The 25,461-nt window shown below is 45.7% G+C and overlaps 1 protein-coding gene across 1 annotated transcript in view; it reads left to right on the plus strand.

Annotated features, from left to right (window-relative positions):
- LOC146205399 (uncharacterized) overlaps nucleotides 1–23,378 on the plus strand; it is a 30,838-nt gene extending 7,460 nt beyond the window's left edge. The window contains exons 4-7 of the mRNA XM_084607172.1: nucleotides 916–1,045; nucleotides 2,386–2,534; nucleotides 4,007–4,142; nucleotides 23,237–23,378. Of these exons, the coding sequence (XP_084463298.1) occupies nucleotides 916–1,045; nucleotides 2,386–2,534; nucleotides 4,007–4,142; nucleotides 23,237–23,378 (557 nt within the window). The remainder of the gene's footprint in view (nucleotides 1–915; nucleotides 1,046–2,385; nucleotides 2,535–4,006; nucleotides 4,143–23,236) is intronic.
- The last annotated feature ends 2,083 nt before the right edge of the window (nucleotides 23,379–25,461 follow it).

Consider the following 25,461-nt stretch of genomic DNA (forward strand, 5'->3'; position numbering starts at 1 on the left):
TCTGAAACAGGGAAAGTTGGTTTAGTAACCGGCATGAGGCGCTGTTCAGGACAGAAGTCACCAGTAACGGCAAGGGCAACTTGTTAAACAAATCAGTCATGGTGTCGTGATCAGATGTCTCTACCGTCGAAATCAGTGGTAACAAACGCGAGCCAAACAGCGTGTATTCCGGATGATCGCCCAAAACCTGGCCACAGTTCATGTATGCGCAGAGTTACTGTACCCTATTTAGCCCCGTAATGCGAGTGGAAACACGGCCGCTAGCAAAAGCAAACTAAATGAATTCTTGAAGCCTGTCGTGACGCTGGGACTAAGTCGACCCGGCCTTCACTTGGTAGCGTGTAGACTCTGGGTTGATGAAGGATTGAATCTTCGAAGTTGGTAAAATATATACAAGCAGGTTTAATGGCACTTTGAGAAAACTTATTTACATGAAAAAGAAAAAGGTATATCAGCAAAATGGCAACCGTTAAGAGTTCATAGCGAGAAGCGTCTAGATGAGCCGTTTACCCAGGGCTCAGAGCCCTGGGTGTACGGCTCATCCAGACGCTTCTCGCTATGAACTCTTAACGCTTGCCATTTTCCTGATATACTCTTTTTTTTCTTTTCATGTAAATAAGTTTTCTCAAAGTGCCATTAAACCTGCTTGTATATATTTTACCAACTTCGAAGATTCAATCCTTCATCAACCCAGAGTCTTTGCACGCTACCAAGTGAAGGCCGGGTCGACTTAGTCCCAGCGTCACGACAAGCCGTAGTAGTAACGCACTGAGTTCACCCTGACAGGTATGATGGAGGTTCGCATACCTAACGAAACACCTCTAAGCCCGCAACGTCGTGCCCAGCCTAAAGTTATAATAAAAAACAAAGAAGAATCTAAGCAGAAAATTAGCGTGACCTATCATTCCCTTCCAGAAAACTACGACTACGTGATGTGCGACAGCAAAACGCTCCTGAACCGCCATCTTGCTTGTGGCACGACCTTTGACAGGTCCATTGTGAATCTCAACTTTGAGCTGGATGAAGACAAGGAGAAGCTCTGCAGGTATTGTGAAGGCTGCTTCCGTGCATGCGTCGCTATATATGTCAGAAACGCCTAGCAATACAAAAGTCGCCTCGTGTTGATACCACAAGCAAGTAACCACCGAGTAAATTATTCAGTGTTGCCAAGTTCGTGGTTTTTGCAGCTAAATTTAGTGGGTTTTTGCGCAGTTGAGCGGGAAAAAATATTGCATTGCGAGAGGCGGGAGTTTTAGCGGTTTGTAGGTCATATTTGCAGTTTTATTGGCGATTTTCGTGGTCCTAGAAGTTTTGTCTAGAGTAATGCAAACTTCGTGCAATTATATCCATTTTGCTTGAAAAAGTCACTGTGTATGCACGCAGTCATTCAAACCTCAGCGTGGAGTATATTCGAACCCGCCCAGTACGCCTTGATTCGATTTATGCGGCAATTTTAATGCAGTAGTTGAGCCTGTTCATGCCGGGCATGTGGTTCGGCTACTGGGACTTGTCGAGTATTTACAGAAGTTTATGAAGGAGTGGCTGCAAAGCCCTATACTTTGAGATAAAAATGCTGGCACTCAACGCCATTTCAAAAAAAAAAAAAAACACTCTCGCTAGCTGGAATAGGTGTGGGAGTAGCGCTGCATTCTGGGATGAAGAGAACTAGTACAGGGATGATTTCGAAAACAATTCCTTCTTCGAGCTGGCTGAGTTTGCTCTCCCTTTGCTGAAGCTGCTCCGGTAGAACACAGAGGTTGGGCGCAGGTGCACTTTCATAAACGTTGTCAGTTGTACACAGGAAACCTTATATGAACAGATATTACGGATTCCATCTTAACTATTCGAACCGGACTCTGAAGGCAGAGAATATGCTGCTTAAACTACGAACTGCTTGCAAATGTAATGCAAACGTTTGGAACGAAATGAATATGTACGTCGGCAGCAGTACTGCAATGCCACCTAAAGCTGGTGTTATAAGTCGACAATCGCCCGCAAATTGTCTGACAAACCAAAGATTAAGCACATGTCTTTTTGCGAATGAAAGGCCCAGAAGACAGAAGTTTGTAGTCAGGAAACAAGAAAACTACTTTTACAACTTTAATTTAAACCTACAGAAGGCAGGCGGTTTATGCCTGGGAATAGAAATATTTGCAGCGTGAAGTTTTTACTCAAAAGATGAAAAAGTGTTTTCTCGTGCATTTAAAATACTAGTCTTGTTTAGCGGCCTAAAAAAAATAATGTGAGTAAACATAAACATTTCATACAAATATTGAATTAAGTGGTTTTTAGCGAGTTTTGGGGCTTCCTGTTGCGGAGTTTCTGTTTTTAATTCGGCAACACTGTCCACGTTTGCTCTTGTTTTCTCATTGCTTTCAAGAACAGCTCGTTGACAGACTACAAGCACTGCGTGACACCTCTCATAAAAAACGACGCCTGCTCGAGCAATAAGAACTTGATCTCCAGAATGCTCCACTTTTCAAGAGCCGTGGTTGGAGAGTATCAAACGTCCTGTAAGACAATAGCCATGAAACGTGAGTCCCTTTGAGATTGTTGCATTACATTGCCCCCTGGAATGCGGAGCAAGGAACGGTCGAAGTTGAAAATTTGAAAAATGTAGCCAGAAGGTTTGATGCTAATGTGGTTTTCTCAGCACCAAATAAACTTTCACAAATATGTAGCATAGTTAAGAACAAAGCAGCGAAAAAAGTCCGGGAAAGAAAAGAAACACGTGTCGGGTGAAGCATGAGTTTTTCTATGTTCCATGTAAAGTAGGAGTGATATACAAGTGGCTCGCGGAGTTTTCAACGACTGATGCACAGCATGCAGCGGTGAAATGTGATCACGCAAAATACAACAGAGACGAAGTTTAGTGCTACCGCTTGCCGCTATGGTCTACCACTACTGCGCGAACGTCAGTACGCATGTACTGACGCATGTATGCATGTGTCACCCTGAGAGCACGCAGAGCCAATCAGCGCCTTCGCCGCTGACGGTGCATGGCAGCAGTAGACGGTCTCTAAAGGTCTCTAATTATGCCTGCACCGTTCACGTACCCCTTAACATTAGGTCGAAGAGGCGTGGTAGCGGCGCCGGTAGGTGTCATGCTAGCGCCTGCTTATAACAATGAAGAACTGGGAAGGGATCGTCATGTTGAAAGTCGGTTATATGCGGGAAAATAAAGGGTGGGCCTTAACTGCACGTATATATGCATGTGTGTCTTAAATTGTCTCCTTCGGCATACCGGAAAACAAACCAAGTGAAAATCTGCACTCAAATTTCTAATTACCAAGCGTTGCAATCATCGGCCTTTGTTTTTTCTTCAAAAGGTAAAGGGTTGATGGAGAGAGAATGATGGTGAAACCCATCGACCAGGTCGAATTTGTAATATTGAAGAATTCTCAAAATACTGTAAAGGCCTTTTTACTAGGCATATAATCCGCGATTGGTCTAATTACGTTCCAATGACGCTCTGCCATTGCACAAACAATAAAACCTGCACTATCGAAAATATCAGGAAATGACAGTTACGAAAGACGACGTTTCGGAGCCCATGCGGTTCCTTTGTTCAGAATCAGTACGCACGTTTGACGAGAAAAATTGTTCTTCATAGCTTGACATTTGCGCGTTTAGTACTTGTGCATTGCTGGGCATACTTATTGGCACATAGACTACATAACGCAAAGCCGATTCTTCCATGGTGGTGGCACCGTTGCCTTCGGGAAAGTGCTTGAAAGAAACACTATCATTTCTCAGTCGTCTCGATTATGAGGACTTCATCTATAGATCTTATTTGCACGAAATCTTCAGTTTGATCTTACAAAAAACCTGAACGTCCAATCCAGGATTACGGGCTATTAAAGCCATGCCGCACAGATTTGCGTTCTGGCTCCAGCATGGCGGTTTCGCGGAGGAAGGTCTGCGAGGTAGCAGAGTTATCTGCGCTCTCCCACACAATCGATGCTCGAGAGCGCACATTGATTTCTCTCTGCGGCGCATGCTGCAGATATCATGGAAGCTCGCCAGGCTGAAGAGACTGCGTGCCTTCCCGAGGACCTGCGAGAGAAAGTGCTCTCCTGCCAGCAGAGCGCCTACCGGACGATTCGTGCGCGGGACGTGCACAGCGAGACAGACATTTGCGAGTGAGTGGGGACTCCCCTATATAGGCAGAGTCTGCCCTGCCACAGTGCAATCTAACAGCTGCTCGCCAGGAACAATAGCGAGTTAAAATGAAGTGAGCCTAATGAGGGCGGAGTTTCCAATGTCTTTCTATAATCAAGTTGCCGGTAGTTACGCTGGTTACGGCCGTTCATCTTGTTTCATATTTCAGTTTACAAAACTGCCTTCTTACTTTGAAATATACCAGTGAGATTGCATCGTCATATCCCTTTTAACGTGGCCAAGTTTGTCTTTCAGCACTTCGATAGGGCTATTTGGTGAGAAAAGTCGCCTAATAGTTCAGGGATCATGATGCACGCTAAAAAAATTGTCAACTCACTCATCGAAATTGCGCCTTCTTCAACTATATCTTATATATGATGAATATTTCACAGAAAAAAAAAAATAGGCTCATGACAATTTACTTACGTCCTTTGGAACTTCGTTTTCAGTCGTGTTCACCAAGTCGCAAATGTTACGCAAATTCCTGTTACAAAAGCGTGCGGGTAGGTCTCGCATTGGGAGGGGGTGAGATATGAACAACCGGTGTCGCGCAGGTAATTGTAAAATGTCCTAAAATATCGCCGAGATACGGTCGGTAAGCTTTGATTATATACATTAGTTGCGTATCGTGCTCAAATGGTTCTTGCTGGGACACACATTCATCAAATAGTGCAATGCTCAAGATAAAACTTCGCCCAGCGTCGGAACGCCGAAACAAGAACCGCCTTAGAGATCGGGGTTCGGGGGCCTAGACTTCTTTGCTGACTGATCAGGAGTAGACGAGACGTCGAGGCAGCAGCAGGCAGGGAGGGGAGGCAAAGAAAGGCGTTTATGTACGACTTATTTTACATCACGAAGGGTATACCAATCGAGAGAGGAAAACGGGAGCTGCTGGTGGATACAGCTTCACCTCTTAAATACTACTTGTTGTCCCTAGCTAGGCAGCTAGGAACACATATTTATGTCGGGCAGTCTAATCGGTGGCACACACGCAGTCATCAGAAGCACCACCCAGTGGCGGAGGCGTTATAGAACCGCACAATTCCGCTGGTGGCGATGACGATCTTGTGCCGGCGGCGGAGATTCGTCGTCAAGTTGAAACAGTCCGGGGAGCTCGCCGTTGGCTAAGGTCTCTTCCCCATCATACTTAATTCAGGGCATGTTGCATGCAGAGTTTGGCGAAAAGTCGCGTGCCTCTGCTTTTGCCAACACAGACTTCCTCGTGGTCACCCTGCCGCAGTATGTGGTGGGTAATTACACATGAATGGCCCGCTCTCCCCCTTCCTTCCGATCCGGTGAGGTGGCTGACCACCGCAACACGTAGAGATGGAACGCCCGTTGACGCTGCCGACTCAGCGCATTCGATGGCTTCCTCTCTCCAAAACCCTGTCGCCAGCCGCTGGAGTAGCCGTGTGCACCCCCGATCATAACAGCGTGTGAGCAGCCCGAAGATGTCTCACAGTGACTGAAGCCTACCTTGCTCCCCGAAGAGACCTGAAGCATGGTCGGTTCGGCCCCCAACCAGTGGTCCTCTGCTTCTTGCCGTCTAGTTGGATAGCGTTAGCAGTCCCATTCACGCAAGGCCCAAACCGCGACAAATAGCAAGCGCAGAACCAACTTTGAGAAATGCCAGGCTGCTTTCTAGCAAACATGTCCTGTCCAAAATCAAAAAGCGACACAAAAAAACTTTTGCCCCAATATTTTATGTCCTCTTCAGAAATAACCGTATTCAGAAAACAAGAAATAAGAGCGCCAATTACAATTCAAAAGCCAAACGCGGGCTAAAATTTTGCTCTTTGAGGTAACACAAAAAGTGTCCTAGAAAGCTACTTCTTGCGAGAGCATATAACAAGATGGAGCTCTAGATGAGAAAAGCAAAAGACATAAAATGGTATGCCTAGCCAAACAAAAAAATGGGAGCTAAACAAGAGGACATTGCCCAGGAAAGCTTCGGTTGAGGCCATCAGCGCTGGCAGTATTGCGCTTTTTCTGTTATGCACCTGAAATGCATGCTCCTGCATCGCCAAGCTCCAATGAAGGAGACTACCATTTCAGCCGACGTGACAAATGATGTTTCTATTAGTAAACATAGCACTGCCAGTTTTGGCTTTGGCTAGCGCCGCATTTGGCTTTAACTTTGGAAGCACACACTTCGCTTGGACTATTTTCACGAGGCAGTTATGTGCCCTGCATGCCAAGCGACACGTGCAACTTGATAACAGACATCGACCTGAGTGTCTCGAAGTACAGGCACCCATGTTCAAGCATCAAGGGGCCTTGTACTTTCCGATCTGTGAAAGCCTCTATGGTCGGACGCTGATGGGGTCGTAGGTGGTTTTTGTCATCGCTGGGCGTGCTTTGCTGCTGCGCCTTTCATGCTGCAGCTACGCACTTTCTGTAGAAAGCGACACATGTTTCCTCTCAAGACACAACGACCTGAGTGTCCCATGTTAGAGGAAGACATGCTCGAAGTACTGAGGGGTCTCGAACATTTAGATCTGCAAAAGCGTCTGCGACCTGAGTTTAAAGCGCTGTAGTTGGCTCGGAGACTTTCGTCGCAACCTCTTCACGTCACCTGTCATTAGATAACTATACTGTGGTGCCTTGACGCACAGGTAGGCATTTTCAAAGTTTCGAGGGGCCTTGGCAGTTTAGGTCCGCAAAAGCATGTACGGCCTCGCATCTGCTCGTCCAGTAGCTGGCTTTGATCTCCGCTGCGCACTGTTAGATGTGGGGCTCGGTTGCCGCGCTTGACGATTCCTTGTCCAAACGACACCTGTTTCACCCAGGAAAGAAGTGTTGAGGAGTGAAGGGGTACGGAGTTGGAGGACGAATAAGACTGGGTTTATTTACATTTTAGACAGATGAGAAAAGAACGATCTAGCCATGAATCAAGGGCACAAATGACCGGACATATTGAGTCGGTGTTCCTTAGGCTCCCTACGTGAAGGGCGGCCCATAGTCGAAGGAGTGTCCTGATCACTTCAATACCGTGCACTTGCACACACTCAATTCTGATGATACGCCCCCGAAATGGTTCAGGCTTGGTGGAGAGGAGGAAATCTTTGAGGCGGTGAAGGTGGCGGCACAAGAAGCGCCCAGTGTCTGCCGGTGGCTTACGTTCTGGGTGCACACCTGAGTCAAAGGAGCCGATTCGCGCCATCGGTACGCGGTGGGAGAAACAGACGGAAACGGTCTGTTTATCCCTCTGTCCAGTTCCCTCAAAAGGGCGAATGCCCACACAGTCGCCTTGGCGGTACCGGCTAGTGTGGAGCCACTTGAGCCGTTTTGTTCCCGACGGCCCGCTCGTTGACCGGAGTCGAAGACCAGCCAAACAACACCGCATTCCTTTTCCGCTCTTCTGCGATGGCTGCTTCAAGTCGCGTCTCGCTGTCGCCGTCTTCCATTGCTTTCATTTTGATGGCTCCGAGCTCCTGCCTACGTGGTCCGAGGCGACTGCTTTCCTGCTCGACTCACTGTCGCGGTTCTTAACAGCACGCTTAGCCTGTGCTCCTTTCACGTGGCAGCCATGTACCCTCCGTAGCAAATGACACATGTCACCCGGCAAAAGACAACTGAGTGTTTCATGTTGGGGGCAGATATACTCGAAGTGCTGAGGGCCCTTTATTTGACTGGTTTCTGACTGCCTTTCAGGCGGGATTTTAACAAGCTGAAAGCGGTTTTAGTCGCGGTTGCACACGCCTATTATAACTTCCGTTCCTCTCACGCGACACGTGTGGAATTTAGAGCGCTGAGGTGCCGATTCCTGGCGCTACGTAGACTCCAGGTTTTCAACTCGGCTTTGAAAGTGACCTGAACTTTCTTCTCTGCCTTGAAACTCTCCTGTGTGGCCTCCATGTTATGACGCGTTTTTGAAACTCAATTGCCGCGTCACTAGTATTCGTAGAGCCCTCGCAGGTTAAGCTACCAGCCTCCATCTCAGCTTCAATTCTGAGCACCTCCTCCTCTTTCTCCTGACCCAAGCTCCCTTCGCATTCAGCGTCCTTCTTACCCTCGCCATACACGGTCGTTGCTTTCACTGCGCTATTTTTAGGCTGCAAGTGGGTCATATCGTCCCGGACAGCGTCGTCTCCAAAATAAAGACAATTTTCTCTAAGCAGCATATATGAGTGATTATACAACCCGTACGGATAATGTTTCGGTAGGTTTTGTGAGATGGCTTCCTCTGTCTGAGGAACTCCTAAATTCTCCTCGATCTCGACACGGGTAATGGGAAAGCATCAATACTCTTCTGAACTACCTGCTTTTTTGCAGGTGCGCTCACCTGCGAATTCCGTAGGCCGAACGTCTAATAGTTGGACAAGGTCCGTTTTAGCAGCCAAGTCGCATAGAACTACGCGGTTTTCTTTTTACCGATCGCTCCCGCCGGGAGGGTTGTCAACCGGTGGCAAGGAAAACAGATGACTGGTTTTCTACCTTTAAAATCCCTCTCCTTTTAGCGTCTCTTCCTCTGTGCTGCCTATGGCACTTTGTTCTCCAGGCGTAGTATTAGCCGACGCGTTTCTCGTGCAAGTCTTGGTTTTCTCATTCGCGTCAAACTGTTATTGACAATCCCTCCAACCTTCGATCTGACTCGGAAGCGCTATTGCTCGAATTATTTCGTTGCAGACCTCTTCATTTCTATTTTTGCGTCTATCGAGCCAGCCTGGTTACTAGTCGCATTATTTCCAGTGCGTTTAACCTCTACGATTAGCAAATGCAACCGTTAGAGCTCTCGTTCTCTTTCTACTGCTCTCTTAATTCTGAGGACCTCTTTCCCAGCCTCCCTGAACTTAAATTCCCCTGAATGAAATGCCACGTCTCGGAAATTACATCCTCCCCAGCTCCAAAATTCTGAATCGCCCTGTTGCGGCTCTCTGTTGCTTTCCCTGACTTCAATGTCCAACTCATAACAGAGCAAAATTAACTGTGATTTCCCTAATTTGCTCATTTTCTTGGTCATTCGAACAAGGACTTTCGCAACCAAACTATAGTTTTAAAACCACTTCAGCGAGCATGCTACACAAAAGCAAAATCTTATGGTATTAATATCCCTGATTTATCAAACTTGGCAGATTCTCAAAAAAAAAAAAAAAAAGGGAGCGATCACCACTGCTGATGCCATGCAGGACCAAGTTTGGACGATCCCATAGCTGCCATCCAGTTGATGTGATCGGGGTTCAGGGGCCTAGGCATCATCGCAAACTGGGCAGGAGGTGCCGAGACATCGAGGTTGGAGCAGTCAGGGAGGAGAAGCGAAGACGTTTATGTACAACTTATTTTACACGGTGTAGTGCATACAGGGTGGTCGAGACAGGAGAACAGGGGCTGCTGGTGGATGCAACACCACATCTTAAATAGTGCTCGTTGTCCCCACCATCCACGTGTCGATGGAATTTGATAAAACAGGTTTGGGGTATGACCTGATACCGGTGAACACTTCCGGCAACGCACACCCTCACCAGAACGGGAATTAGCCACCCTGGTGCAGTAATTGGCCGCAATCTCCCATGATTAGTCCTACAAAACCCTGGCTCTCAGTCACTAGTGGCTGCGGAGCAACTGACTACAGCGGCAGTCAGACCTGTGACGCAGCGGGGGGTGCTAAGAATCTCTGGCTCCGCTGGACAGATCGCAATTGGAAACTGACCCTGGCAACGTTTAACGCTAGAACTCTAGCTAGTGAAGCTAGTTTAGCAGTGCTGTCGGAGGAACTAGAGGGCATGAAATTGGATGTCATATAGGCCTTAGTGAGGTTAGGAGGCCGAATGAGGCATATACTGTACTGAAGAACGGGCATGTGCTGTGTTATCGAGGTTTACCGGAGAAGCGCGAACTAGGAGTAGGTTTCCTTGTCAATAAGTATATAGGTGGTAACATAGATAAATTCTATAGCATTAATGAGAGGGTGGAAGGCCTCGTGATTAAGCTTAATAAGCGATATAAACTAAAGGTTGTACAGGCCTACGCACCTATATATGTAGTCATGATGACCAGGCAGTTGAAGGCTTCTACGAAGATGTAGAATTGGCAATGCGGAAAGGAAAGACGCAATGTACTGTGCTAATGGCCGAATTCAATGCTAAGGTAGGGAAAAGCAGGCAGGAGATCAAGCAGTGGGTGACTATCAGTTCTAGGAATAGCAGGGGGGGAGTTACTAGTTGATTATGCAGAGCGCAATAACTTAAGAATCATGAACACCTTTAGGAAACGGGAGAATCGAAAATGGACATGGAAAAGTCCTAACGAGGAGACTAAAAATGAAATTGACTGCATAATGTGTTCTAACCCCGCCGTCATACAGGAGGTAGAGGTAATCGGGAAAGTGTGACGCAGTGGCCACAGTAAGGTCTCGAATTAGTCTAAATCTGAAGAGGGAACGAAACAAATTAATAAAAGAAGTCCATAACAAATTTGCGGTAAGGGGGGGAGGGGGGAGGGGGGGATTTTCCCCGCCGGGGTGGCGTAGTGGTTATGGCGCTCGACTACTGTTCCCAAGGATGCGGGATCGAATCCCGGCCTCGGCGGCCGCTTTTCGATGCAGGCGAAAAGCAAAGTGCCCGTGTGCTGTGCGATGTCAGTGGAAGTTAAAGAACCTCAGGTGGTTGAAATTTCCGGAGTCCGCCACTACGGCGTCTCTCATAGCGTGAGTCGCTTTGGGACGTTAAACCCCACAAACCAACCAGGGGGAGAGCAGACAGAAGAATTCAGGATCTGTCTTGAGGTTGATTAGAACAGCCAACCTTTTTTCTTTCATTTAATACCCCCTTTAATTTTTTTTTTTTTTTACATATTCCATTATGCCCTGAGGCAATAAACAACGTTATTAAAAAACAAGATTCAGGATCTCGCTACAGACTATATACTCAGCTCTAACCGAGAATGAAGACATTATCCTAGAAACAATGAACAATAATTTCAGAGACATCATTACTGACTGCGCTGTAGAAGTAGGGGGTAGGATAGTTAGAGAGGATACCGGTAAGCTGTCTAAGGAGACGAAAGATTTGATTAAGAAACGCCGAAATATGAAAGCTTCCAATCCAACAGATCAGATAGAATTGGCAGAAATATCAGAGCTAATCAATAAGCTCACAGTGGCCGATATAAGGAAGTATAATATGAAGAAAATTGAGCATGCTGTAAAGAACGCGGGAAGCCTTAAAGCGATGAAGAAGAAATTGGGCATAGGCAAAAATCAGATGCATGCACTAAGGGATAAGGCGAGCAATGTGATCACGAATATGGGGAAGATAGTCGAAGTAGCCGAGGAGTTCTATACTGATCTCTATAGCAGCCAAAGAAGTCAGGACAATAATGATATTGGCGGTATGGAAGTGCATTTAGACGGTCCACCAGTGACGAAGGTCGAAGTTAAGAAGAATTAGAAACTATGAAAAGGGGGAAAGCAACTGGAAAGAATCAGGTAACTATAGATTTGTTGAAGGATATCGTGCTAGAAAAACTGGCCACCCTGTATACGCAGTGCCTGGTGTCATCGACGGTACCGGAACCATGGAAGAACGCAAACATTATCTTAATTGATAAGAAAGGGGACGCTAAGGACTTCAAAAATTGCAGATCAATCAGCTTACTGTCTGCTACCATATAAGGTATTTACCAAGGTAATCGCATATAGAATCAGGACAACCTTAGACTGCAACCAAGCAAAAGATGAAGCAGGTTTTCGGAAAGGGTACATCTACTACCGACCGTATCCATATAATCAACCAGGTGATAAAAAAATGCTCGGAATATAACCAGTCCTTATACATAGCATTCATTGATTACGAAAAATCGTTCGACTCAGTGGAAACCTCGGCGGTCATGCAGGCATTGCGAAATCAGGATGTAGACGAGCCGTATGTGAAAGTGCTAGAAGATATATATATATATAGGGACTGCATATCAACCATAGTTCTGCATAAAGAAAGTAACAAATTTCCTATAAAGAAAGGTTTCAGCAAGGAGGCACAATCTCCCCAGTACTATTCACAGCTTGTTTAGAAGTATTCAGAGACTTAAAATGGGACCGTTAGGGATAAGGGTAGACGAGAATACCTCACTAATCTGCGATTTGCTAATGACATTGACTTGCTGAGTAACTCACGAGGCAGGGGCTCGCTCAGGGCCTTACATCCCAGGGCAGGATTTGAGCAAGGTCAGTTGTTCCGGTGGCGAAGGGCTTGCCAGCTGCAGGCAGGCAGAAGACAGCAAGAATGCCAGGCATAGCCTGGAGTTGGGCTCCGGTGGTGGTGGAGGGGGGGGGGGGGGGGAGCCAGCGAGGGGTCTCATAGGGGGCTCCAGAGGCATGTCCAATGCGGAAGCGTGACTCTAACCTCATCGCAGCTCTTCCCTTGGTGGCGATGATTAGTTCCGCAGGTGGCGGTGGCGATGACGATCTTATGCCGGCGGCGGAGATTCATCGCCAAGTTGTAAATTAGTCCGGGGAGTCCACCGCTGGCAAACGTCTTGTTCCCACGGTACTTTATTCTCGGAATATTGCGTGCACTCCTGTTTGGTGAAAAGCTGCAGCTTTTCGCCAACACAAAGGAAGACTTCCTCGTGGTCACTCTGCCGCAGCACGTGGTGGGTAACTATACATGAATGGGTCGCTTCGCCCCTTCCGACCCGGCGAGGTGACAGACAGCCCCAGCACGTGGGGATGGAATACGCGTTGACGCCGCTGACTCGGCACATTTCAATGGCGCCCTCTCTCCAGCACCCGCTTGGTTCCTGTTACCAGCCTTTGAAGGAGCCGTGTGAACCACGGCTGGAACCCCCGATCAAAACGTCACGAAATGTTGACTACTCGTTTTGTCCAATACGCGGCCAGCTGTAGCAACATCTCGACGCCTCTCGAGGTTTCTTTAAAGCGGAAATTGCATAATAATCAGTCCACGGTGTTCTCGCAAAAAAAAAAAAAAAAAGAAAGAAAACGCCTAGAGCTTCCAGAGCTGCAAGCGCAGTACTCCAAGATAAGGTACCTTCTTCACGTTCACAGAGAATGAAAGCAAACAAACGAAAAACAAACAAACAATTAGGGAAAGAAGAGAAACGGACGCCACGCACGCGGAGTGCACGTGAAAAAAAAAAAGAAAAAAGTACAGAAAAAAACGCAACACACGAAGGGCGCGCGGCGAATGTGTGTGCACACACATTCCTGCGGTGTTCAGGGAGGCGATCATTAGGGCACCTTTCAATTTGCTCTACACACTTTTTTCCACAATATATCGGTATGCTATATGCCTCTGTGACTCGAAACAAATTGTTGCGAGTTAGCGCTCGTGTGTATCCTGTCCTTCCTGGTCCTCACCTGGATGTGCGCTTATGTATTACCATGTCATGTATTACCAGCAAGCCCAAACTGATAGTCTTTAGAAGGCAACGAGCCCATCACGAAGCCCCTAACCATTTCATGCTTACATTTACTGTCGATTATGGGAGAGGCAGATAATTGTTGATGTCATCGTTCACACAATGTTAATTGTATAATGTCGAACCCCGTCATAAAAGGCATGGATATAACAGGTAGTCGGATATAAGAAACACCGTTCACCCAAATGGATGGCTGCCATATGAAATTTATTAATTGGGCCTTTTTTTTTTTTAACAGACATTCCATGATGAAGAAAGTCGGCTATAAAGGACAAGTTAGCCTTAGAGTTTGGTATACTTAGTCTCGCTTGTAACAGACATTTTTACATTAGGTGCGGCGCCATCGATCGCCAGATTCAGTTACAGCTATTGTGAACACAAAAAAGAGAGACACGTTTGCGTCATCAGGATTAATTATAACTTTAGTAAAAAAAAAAAAAAAAAAAGAAAGTCAGTTACCTATCAAATGACTAAAAGAAGCGCCTGAAGTGGGAATTCAACGTAGATGAGCTCCTCAGGCTTGCCGCGAGGAGCACAAGCGCGACTGCACATGCGAGCATCTGCGCGAGCTTACCGGGAGTGCCGTTGGGTTCTCCAATTATTTGAGCTTCCTATCAGGTATATACCGTAGATGTTTTGTCCGCTAGTTAGAAGAATACAGCGGGAATTGTCAATTACGTTGACTTTCAGTATAAACAACATTCTATCCGAAGAAAGATAGACAATTGGGCAAGTTGATATTGGTTCATATTGGAAAAGTAGAGGGCAAAAAGACACAAGGCGAAAAGAAAAAGACGGATAGGCGTGCGCTGACTCGCAACTAAATTTATTGGAAAGAAACACATTTTTATAAAAGTCTTTCAAGCGATTACAAGAAGCCTATAGCACTTCAACGAAGCACATTGCAAGGGGTCAAAACATATCATACGTCATAAACACCGAATGATACGTTTTTGGGTGATGTTTTCCTCCCATCTCTCGTGAAAACTAAGGCCAAGATTATGAATTATCCAGGAACGACACCTCCTTGTCTACTAATATAACCAAAGGCTGGCTTAAACATAGCGACGGGCTTTTTCGGATCAAGTAGGCTTCCATCAGCTCTCTTGTTGTTTTATCCCGGTGTCGAAATAAAATCTTAGTGTTCGCAACTAAAGGGCTGCAGTCTTTTTTTTTCTTTCTCGTTTCATATTTTACACAGTTGCGACGGTTCGTCTTGTGTCTTTTTGCGCTGTACCTTTTCATTATGAACAATATATCCGGTAAATGTGAAGCAAGTGATCAGCTGGTGCTGCTGACATAAACAAACCATTGTGACTAGATAGCAAGACATAGCCAAGCCAAGACCAAAACAAACCACATAACAGAAGTGGTTCTGCTCTAGCCAAGACAAATAAACTGCTCTGATAGCTATACAGTAATGGTTTCAACTCCACTCAGAAATGCCCTGTTGGCTTTTTTATTTTTCGTCTCAGTAGCGACATTCACAAGTTTGTTAACTCAAAGCCGATGTTACCTTTTGACGAAAATGCAAAACATTTCGAGTGATATTTCTGCTGGTGATGTTTTATAGTTCTGGCTGCTTCTGGCACCTTGGTGGTAATCTGGCTACATTCTCAATATCGTGGCCCTTTTTATGTTTTACTTGAGCTCGTGTAGTGTTACGAGACACATAACTTTTTCCGGAGTTGGGAATCGCTAGCTGCGGTGCGACGTCACATCGCGATGGCACTTTGCAATCGCTGCAAACGCAGTTCGCAAATAATATAAGAAAGTTGCGAAGTGTGTTCAGTGTGTTGTGGTCCATCAAGGAAATGCAGTATGTAAATGAGAGCCATAATAACGCTTATGCTAAACGACATACATTTCCTTTTTGCGCATTTTACCCGTAGTATGCCTAGGTCGAAATAAGGTCTGGTTAGAAATTGGGATTGTATGCCCTGCTTATAAGGGACCTTTGATATTGGAGATAAAAAGCTGCTCCCCAGTGCACGTACCTTATAAAAGGGTTATACTGTAGTTGTAAGATTTGTAAAGGGAGTCTCCAGGAGGTTGAGAAGTGATGCACCCCGGGAAAGAAGGGTGCAGTGACAAACAGTGTGCCATGTCTCTTCACGCAGGGGCGTATATTTTCGTTATGTAATACCAACTAGCCAAAAGGGCCACCTTAGTAAGCTCAGATTAACACCCGTGATCGGAAGCCAAATTGAAGTTCATAAAAAGAATTATGCAGTCAATGATGCTGAAAGCAGGGATACCGAGTGTTTGGAGTAGCATCTTTGGGTGAAGGAAATGAGGGCGTCTTACGGACCAATCTCAAAAATGATTCAAGGGAGCTGCAGGTTGCCGCTACGATTCTATAATTGCTTTCGCCTGCCTTTGCTGCGGCTGAGTGAACCAGCTATTTTAACGACGTAACGCTAGTACGGGTTTCATGTCCGGAACTTAACTTATCTGATATGAACCAACCATCACGGATAGCTGCGATCTGTGTTTTGTACTTGCTATAGAATCAGGTACAGCGCAAAACAACATGGACAGGACACAAGAGCAAGAACACACAACGAGCGCTACTTTGTGCTCTTGCTCTTGTGTTCCGTCCATGTTTTTTGCGCTGTTACCTGAAGATGCGGGCCTGGCCGGGCTCTAGCTTTAGGGTAAGTCCGAACATGTGCAGTGCTCGAAACCCCCCATCCGCGTGGAACAGGGATGCGAACACAGTGTGCGGGTGGCATTCTTCGCTTGTAGCAAGTGTGACAGATACTTCGCCTTTCCCTTCCTGTGAACCAATTATTATCAATATTATTATTATTCGAGACTCGCGCCACGCTGTTGCCTATCAAGCGTCTCTGTTGTTGTTTCTTGCATATAGTTTTGAATAATGTAATTAGTGCATATAGTTCTGCGCTTCCTTTTATCCGTGTTATTCTCCTACTAACCTCTTCAGTCCCTTTTATTTACCATTGACCGCAGCTCAGGTGCTTACGGAGTAAAACAGCAGCTTCTACGGTCGACAAACACACTGTTTTCTTTTTCTTTTCTTTTTTCGTGTTTATCCTTCTGTGTAATAGCCGCTTCAGAACCTGCAGCGGCTCCTTTGGATGCTTTCACTGCCGTGAGTGAATTGCCGGCGCAATGAGTCAGTCACCAATTAAGCTCCTGTTCTAAGCAAAGCTTTCCACTGAAAATGTACTCTGCTTTCCGCTGGTAGAAAGCGAACTTTTGGACCGGTCCTCTTTGGGTTGTCGCGACTGCTACTGAACAAACAGATCTCCCATTGTTCAGCACTAGAGCAACGATGCAGGCCGGCCGCTCTCTCCAAACGGCCGTACCCTCTTTCTGCCTGACTATTCTTTGCTCTTGTGGGACCCCAGTCGCCCGCTGAGTGTGAAGAGGGCGACAGAAAGAAAAAGAAATTGGGAGTCTTCTTACTGAAGAAGCTTCGCTGCCTGTATTTTTTGTGCCCGTTGGCCCTTTGTGGGACCAAGCTTTCGCCACTGACGCCTTTCCGCTGGCCTGCACCCCTCGTGTGTCCTACAAAGGAAGAAAGCATTTGCAGCCGAGACAGGCAATAAAACTGACATCTCTTGATTTAAAGCCCAGCTTATTGCTCGCCTGACGAGCCTGAAACATCGGAAGCCCAAGTAAAGAATGTGGGGCCGAAACGTCTGCGCTTGACCTGAAGCTACAGAACTGGTGTATAAGCTTCCTCCTTGCAGCTACCAACAATTCGAGCACGCGATCTGCTGCAGAAAGAGGTCGGGTCCATTTCCTTAACTTCTCTAATGCTATACTGAAAAAAAAAAAGACAAAAAAAAAACCGGAGATGTCTGTCTCCGCAAAGTGGGGTTCGGACACTTGGGCCACTGCGGGCAGGGGAATTGCTTTTTTCTTGGAAGCGTATTCGCACATTCTGAGATTCCCTGCTGAACGCATGGTAAAGGGGCTCATCCTCGGGTCTTGGTTCATTCTTTTTTCGCTTTGAAACCCAGCTACGCCCGTCACAGGCACCAGAACGAAGAGCACCATACCGTCGCTTTTTTCTTCCCTGCATCGCCATTCGTTTTGTCAGTTCTATGTGGCTGACATGGCTGCCTGACTTGGCCTTCCCGATGACATATTGATGTATGACACCACGAGTCAGGACAAATGCGCGAAGAGAACGAAGGGTGCAGAATTCGAGTGCTTTAAGTAGGCACGATTTACTGCCAAGTTTTTATGGGTGGAGAGGGGCGCTTCATGTACACATACGGAGAAACGAAATGGGACATGGGGCTGAATCGTGCTTTTGGGAACGTGCAGTGTGTATAGCGAACGTGCAGTGTGTATATTTAGATCCTCTAAAGAAGCATTCTAAGCTATACACGCCTACCCTCCTTGGTTATAGCGTAGCACAGGCGGCGAACTAAATTTGAGACCAAGAAGAAAATTCTCTCTCGTCTGTACAGTGGATAAATAAACATACACATATATTAGGCTCCGGGGTGGCGCAGTGGTTACAGCACTCGACTACTGCTCCCAAGGACGCGGGATCGAATCCCGGCCTCAGCGGCCGCTTTTCGATGGTGGCGAAAAGCAAAGCACCCGTGTGCCGTGCGATGTGAGTGCACGTTAAAGAACCCCAGGTGGTCGAAATTTCCGCAGTCCTCCACTACGGCGTCTCTCATAGCCTGAGTCGCTTTGGGACGTTAAACCCCACAAATCAATCAATCAATCAATCACACACACACACACACACACACACACACACACACACACACACACACACACACACACACACACACACACACACACACACACACACACACACATGTGATGCTGAAAGCTAAATATCTAAAGTCAATGAGAATGCGGAGACGTCTCCGCCGAGGGAAAATACACCAATCAGGTACAGCAGGACTGAAGATAGAAGAAAGCACTCCTGTCCGGCAAAAAAGGCGCCAAAACTACGCCCGAGGTTATTTAAGAGGGCCTGACTCCTTTGTCCGCTTATTCCTGCTTGTGATAGTCCGCCGTTCTGTGCCGTTGTTTCTGCACCATCTGGGAGCTCGAGCCACAACATTTGAAACTCTCAAGGATATTGCTACATTGCCTGACATAAGCTGCACTGGCTGTATAAACTATGAGCATATTTATATTCAAATTACGTCAACCTTTGCTGACTGATTTTCTTTGCTAACCGACGAGAAGTTTGCCTTCCTTTTTTTTTTTTTTTTTAAGCATTGCTTCTTTTATGTGTCCTGCCTGTTATGAAATGTTTTTAGCTACATTCATATTATAGTGACACCTGTAGTGCACTGTTCAGGTCGTATATGTAACAGCAATACATTGTAATGACGTGGTGATTCTGACTGCACAAATTTTGTTTCCGAATGTTACGTACGACAGGGTGTAATAAAATATTTTATGTTCGCACTATATTGCCCTTTTCAAAACGAACTGGCTTTTTTTAGTAAAGCTAGCAGCTAGCGTAACAGGGGCGATGCGGTTGACTGCGACGGCATGGACAGAGACCTATCCACTGCTTCGAGTGCCTCCTGTAAAGGGTATACAGTAGAACGAAATGTAACTTTCAGAGCGTGAAATGTTTTTAAATCAGTATTATGCGCGTTTTATTTATAATAAATAATCTATATGTGCACTCATTCTAAACATGTTTGTTTTATTTGCATGAAAAAGTTTAAAAGTTGTGCGTCAAGAATTTTAATTTTTACCAATTTGATTGTGCGGCTAGGTTTCGCTCTGTTTGCAAACGGCGGCCACGTTGGAAAATGTTTTTCCGCTAAAACAAGGTCAGGATAATATTCATCATAGTAATACAACAGGCCATAATTTTTTTAAAAGAAATCGAAGATGATCGAGTGCAAAGTCTGGATGAGTTGGCTTGGAATGACCCCGTAGACTCTACAACCCGCATTGCGCACTGAGCCTTGCGCAGGGACCTCATTAAAGGAGCCGTAACCATTAGCGCAATGAAATTAGGCAATAAGTTTTTAGTGATTATGAAAGCTGATGTAGAGGAGAATATGTGGACAAAATTTAAGAAATGCAAAGTATTTTCATTGTTGTCCGAATTTTCCATTAGGCAGCGTTTGTTGAAGTTAGCCCGATCATAACACTTAATCGGAAACGTTACATAGGAGCGCTGGCAGTTTGATAGATGTTTCCATGGAACATAATGCGCATTACTGCTGCTTTGTATTAAACTTTTTTTTTTTTTTTTAGATACGCAAAATAGCAAAAAAAAAAAAACTTTTCCTTGGGCTGACATTTCGTTAAAAATTTCGCTATAAACAACAATAATAAAAATAACTGAGCGAAAATAAAAAACATTTTGATATGTAGTCGAACGATTTTCATTTACATAACATATTTATGTCATTCATAAAAACTTAGCCAAACAGCAGAGCATTTATTCGCGGCGCTAGACCTCTTGGCCATTAATTATACCCGGTGCTTATAGAAAACAAAAATGGATTAAAACCAGTTGAAGATATTTTTTTATTTAAACATCAGGAAACATCACATCAAAATTTCGACCAGCCACGCTTTCTTCCATCTTATGTGAAATCACCCAACCATCTCTTCTGCGTAACTGCCCACTGCAGGCGCCGTGTTTCATATGCGAGGCGACATCAGGTTACACATAAAACGGCCAGATCGACGCAAACCATTTTAATCAGCATATGTTAGGGTATCTAAAACCGGGAATCATTTTTGATATCTATCCGCGTTACGACGCTATACAATTTTAAAGTCTGAAAAAGAGGGAAATTTTAGTGCCTTGCCATAGAAAGCAATGCATAATATTCAGACGCGCTGGGAAGCTCGTGTAATAATAGCACAGAGCTGAAACTTCGGCACATTCTTCGGCTAAATATATATTCTATAAATCCCGGAATCATTTTGCGTACGTGCTTTTGTTCACGTTTTACTTATTATTATTATTTTTTTTTTTTTTTGTACCCGTTCCCATTAAGTAATCCATCCTGTCGCCGTCACTTGCCGGTAGATGGCGTGAGTAGTACATGTCCCAGAACAGTAGAACATATGGAACATTAAAAGAAGAAGGTATCGGTTATGAGATAATAGAGTTCCTACAGGAAATATACCGGGATAACAAAGTAGAAATTACGTGGGAAGGGATAAGAAGTACGGAAGATGTCAAAGTATGCAAAGGATTAAGACAAGGCTGTCCTCCATCACCGCTGCTGTTCATGCTTTACATGATAAACCTGGAACGGAGGATACAAGACAGTAACCTAGGTTTTAACCTGTCATATAGATTAGGTGGAAAGGCGGTAGAGCAGCGCCTCCCCGGTTTGATGTATGTAGACGATATTGTGCTGCCAGCTGAGAGTCTGCAAGAATTGCAAACTCTAGTTAAGTATTGCGGAGACGAAGGGGACACTCTAGGCTTCAGTTTTAGCGCAGTTAAGTCGGGTCTGATGATTTTCAACGGCTCAACTGATCAGGGTCTTAAAATACAAGGCCATGAAATACCTAGAGTAGCAGAATATAAATATCTGGGGGTATGGGTAAACGAAGGATTGGCATACATTGGAAAGCATGAGTAATCACTTAAGGCTAAAGGGCGAAGGAATGCCGGAATAATGAAGCATAGGGCATTGTAGGGATAAAATAGGTATGAGGTTTTGAGGGGTATTTGGAAAGGAATTATGGTGCCCGGACTTACTTTCGGAAATGCGGTTTTGTGCCTAAAATCAGAGGTACAGTCGACATTAGAAATAAATCGGAGATCCGTTGGACGATTAGCACTAGGTGCCCACGGCAAAACTACAAATGAGGCGGTACAGGGAGATATGGGCTGGACATCTTTCGAAATACGGGAAGCTCAGAGTAAAATATTATATTAGGAACGCCCGAGGAAATTGGATAGCAACAGATGGGCAGCTAAAATATTTAAATACCTGTACTTAAAAAGCGTTGACTCACAATGGAGGAAAAGAACTAGGAAACTAACTAGTAAGTATGCTAGTCACAAGGACGGAGAAATAAAGAGCGTTAAGCAACAGGTGAAAAACACAGAAGGTAAAAATTGGATAAATTCGATGGAAAGGAAACAGAGTGTGGAATTATACCGAAAGTAGAAAATGCAGATCAGGAAGGAAGATTTCTTTGATAACTCAAGAGACAGTGCCCTACTTTTTGAAGCTAGATCAGGATGCCTTAGAACACGCAGCTACAAAAAGAAATTTAACAATAGAGATGACGCATGTGCTGTATGTGGTAACTGCAGTGAAACAGTTGACCATATTATATTCGAATGTAATGGTATCCATCCGGAAGTTGATGCAGGCGCAATGACTGTTCCTGAAGCTCTGGGGTTTAGAGATACCAGTGGCCGGGTGAATAAACCGGCGGTGGAAACTAGCAAAAAACGACTGGAAGATTGGTGGCTCAAAAGCAGAGAAGTGACATAATGTTAGTAATGTAGAAACAAAAATTTAATAAATAGGATGATGGTTTAGTTGACCAATCTAAATCAATAATTAAGATAAAGGGAGAAAAATTAGCATGATAGCTACTGCTACCACCACGTTTCAAAGGGGACGCTCCTATATTCCATCCATCCATCCATCCATCCATCCATCCATCCATCCATCCATCCATCCATCCATCCATCCATCCATCCATCCATCCATCCATCCATCCATCCATCCATCCATCCATCCATCCATCCATCCATCCATCCATCCATCCATCCATCCATCCATCCATCCATCCATCCATCCATCCATCCATCCATCCATCCATCCATCCATCCATCCATCCATCCATCCATCCATCCATCCATCCATCCATCCATCCATCCATCCATCCATCCATCCATCCATCCATCCATCCATCCATCCATCCATCCATCCATCCATCCATCCATCCATCCATCCATCCATCCATCCATCCATCCATCCATCCATCCATCCATCCATCCATCCATCCATCCATCCATCCATCCATCCATCCATCCATCCATCCATCCATCCATCCATCCATCCATCCATCCATCCATCCATCCATCCATCCATCCATCCATCCATCCATCCATCCATCCATCCATCCATCCAGAAAGCTGGGCATAAGATCCTCCCGTTCTAGTGCATAGTGAAATATCGCTTGCTAAAAATAATTTTAAGCACACTGACGCCACCATCGTTATTAAATGGCATCCCAGTCCGGCAGGAGGGCATTGGACCTACTCCTTCACATGCATAACCTATGAATAAACTTGTCAGAAGGTTGCAGACGCCACAAAAGAATAAAGGTGCTCTGTGTATTGCTTAGATGCTTGTAGATGTTTTTCGCAATGCAGCGATGACAATTAAGCTTTCAATTGCATTTTTTGAAGCCGAAAATTAGTTTTGCATCGGAAAATTTCCCACAAGAGAGGTTGATGACCCGAGAGAAAAGCACCCCACAAATTTGAAGGGTCCAATAATAAAACATCACACTAGCAATACTCACCTCTCACGAGGTTTGTCGAACGCTCGTGAAAAAAAGAAAAAAAATAGTTAACCATAGCCAAGGTTACATTAGCAGGTGATTCGGTCTGACTTCGTTAACTACAAATCCATCTGGTACCCTTAGAGAACAACGAAGCTTTGGCTACGTGTCCAAAGCAATAACATTAGCAGCAAAAGGCGCGCGAAGTAACCCTTTCCATTTCTATTTCTAGGGAGCTTGACCTCATGAAAGAATGCATCGACAACGCTCTCAAAGAAACAAGCTGCTCACGTGATGGGCCTTCAATGCGAGTTGCGAACGACACAACAGCAGAATCGTACGCGCGGTACAATGTCAAGTGCCGCAGATTCTGACAAAATCCCGAGTGTGCTTCCGGCCATCTGAGCCTATTCGGCTTACGCTGCTTGATGCCATGAAATAAAGAGAGTCAATGTCACGCGGACGATAGGAGAACCACGGATTTCCGCAGCTCAGCAGCTACTTCGCCAGCTTGCGTGTTCAGTCGGCAACACTACACCTGTAGCAAAAGATACTTAAGGAAAGGACGAACAGGATCAGAAATGTACATACGTTAAATTCCAATGGCTATTCAGAGGCCGGCAAAACAGGAATTGCATGTACGCGTGCCTGCTTGCCTTAGAACATGTGATCGAGATGGCAAAGAACGTGGTGGGTAAGACAACGACATCGTTCGTAGCTCGAACCAATACTATGTGAATGCCCCGTCTGTGAATTATGGCGGCTTGAAGCGCTGCATCCCCATTAAGCGCCACTCAAAACACTGCCACGGCAGCCCTTGTAACACCAACACAGTTTTAATAATCAATCTTATTAGAAGACTGCCAATTATGAGGCACAAAATATGATAAGTATACTCAATAAATTCGGGTGCATCTTGTTGTTTTATTTACCTGCATGCATGCTAAACTGTTTTTCAGTGCGCGAGTTTTCTTTTGGGGTTTTCAGACAAAACGACTATGCCATGGGGAGCCGCTTTGGCGGGGTGCTATTTCCGAAATAAATTAGCATTTCTGAAGAGTTATTTCCGAAATATGTCGTATACACATGCAGCAGCTTTTCAGTACAGCGTCCTTCAGAGCATATGTCACTTTAGAAGTTAAACCCCGCATACCATATACCACACCTGCAAAAGCATTGTAACCGTGCAGTTTACACTGTTCCTTGCACTCCATTACACGGCTGCAGAGAAGAAAGGCTGGTGGGCCGGGTTGACTGTTGTGGAACAACGTCGTATAGGAGAGCATGGAGTGGTGTAGGAAAACATCCTGTAATATTTGTAAATCTTTCTGAAAGGTGTGAAGGGCGCTGCCATATTGGGCACTGGGCTGCGCTCGTAGTACAGGAAACGGTTGAACGCCCACCTTAACAGCCTAGCCAAGTCGGTTTCTGGTAAAGGTCGGTGTACGCATGCGGCATCGTATCGGACCGACTGCCTATGTGCCAACTCCTGGTAGTGGTGATTCCGTGTAAAACACAAACGCGCCCGTCGGTACGGAAGCATTCGCGATGCGCGGGGTGCACGGTATTGACGGAAGCTGTGATGAGAGCCGTAGCGGGGTCTAACGACTGGCTAAGCGACGTATTCAGAGACGACATTGCCTTTGTGCAGGCCTGCGAACAATCGGGTTGCGGGCATGAGTAGCAGGTTAGCTGGAGCACGAGCTTAATGCCCAACTCCTATCACACATCCTGAGCGTCAGCGCTGTTGCCGTACGCATGGAACCGGCTTGCGCAAGCGCGTGCTAAGAGACACCAGTGAACTCGAGTAAAGTGTCTAGATCTGTCCATGCTAGATGTCGGCGTCAGCGTTCACGCAGGCGCCGTAAGGTGTTCGCCCACGTATGTCTCCCACTGGCGTATGGCTGTTTCTCGCTGCTGTCACGTCGCTCCACGTCACCGCATGGAGCGGCTTCTTTTCGGCAGAGCGCGATCTGCGGCTGCGGAGCACGGGTGCCTGCTTCTCGATGCGTACTACAACGTAGCATGAGGCCACCTAGAGTCGCGTGACAGCCTAGGTATAGACCCGCTGCAGGGTGTTCAGCGTCAGCGCATAGTCCCATGGAGATGCGCACTGCTTTTGACTCCAACCGTGGCATGGCGCTGAAAACGCCGACAATGAGCGCCGACGCTTAGGAAGTGTCTTTGGAGTTGAGCCTTTGACACCCCATATGAAGTTTGTGGCTTCGGAAACCACTGCCTGCATGTGGTTGCATTTCGTTATACTTCTAGGCAAATTATTGCGAGGTGGTGTTCTACTGATCAATATCATTAATGACAAATAATGATTTTATGATTTCAGTAAGTGTTGGCTACATTACGTAGGTATAGCAGCATGAGACATGAAATAGAGACAGGATCGGCGTTCCTCTATAGGACATACCATGGTGTAGTTTTGTGCATCGCAGTCATCGATAC

Source organism: Amblyomma maculatum, chromosome 1, assembly GCF_055883805.1.
Source record: "Amblyomma maculatum isolate TAMU_Amacu chromosome 1, ASM5588380v1, whole genome shotgun sequence".
Taxonomy (NCBI): Eukaryota; Metazoa; Arthropoda; class Arachnida; order Ixodida; family Ixodidae; genus Amblyomma; species Amblyomma maculatum.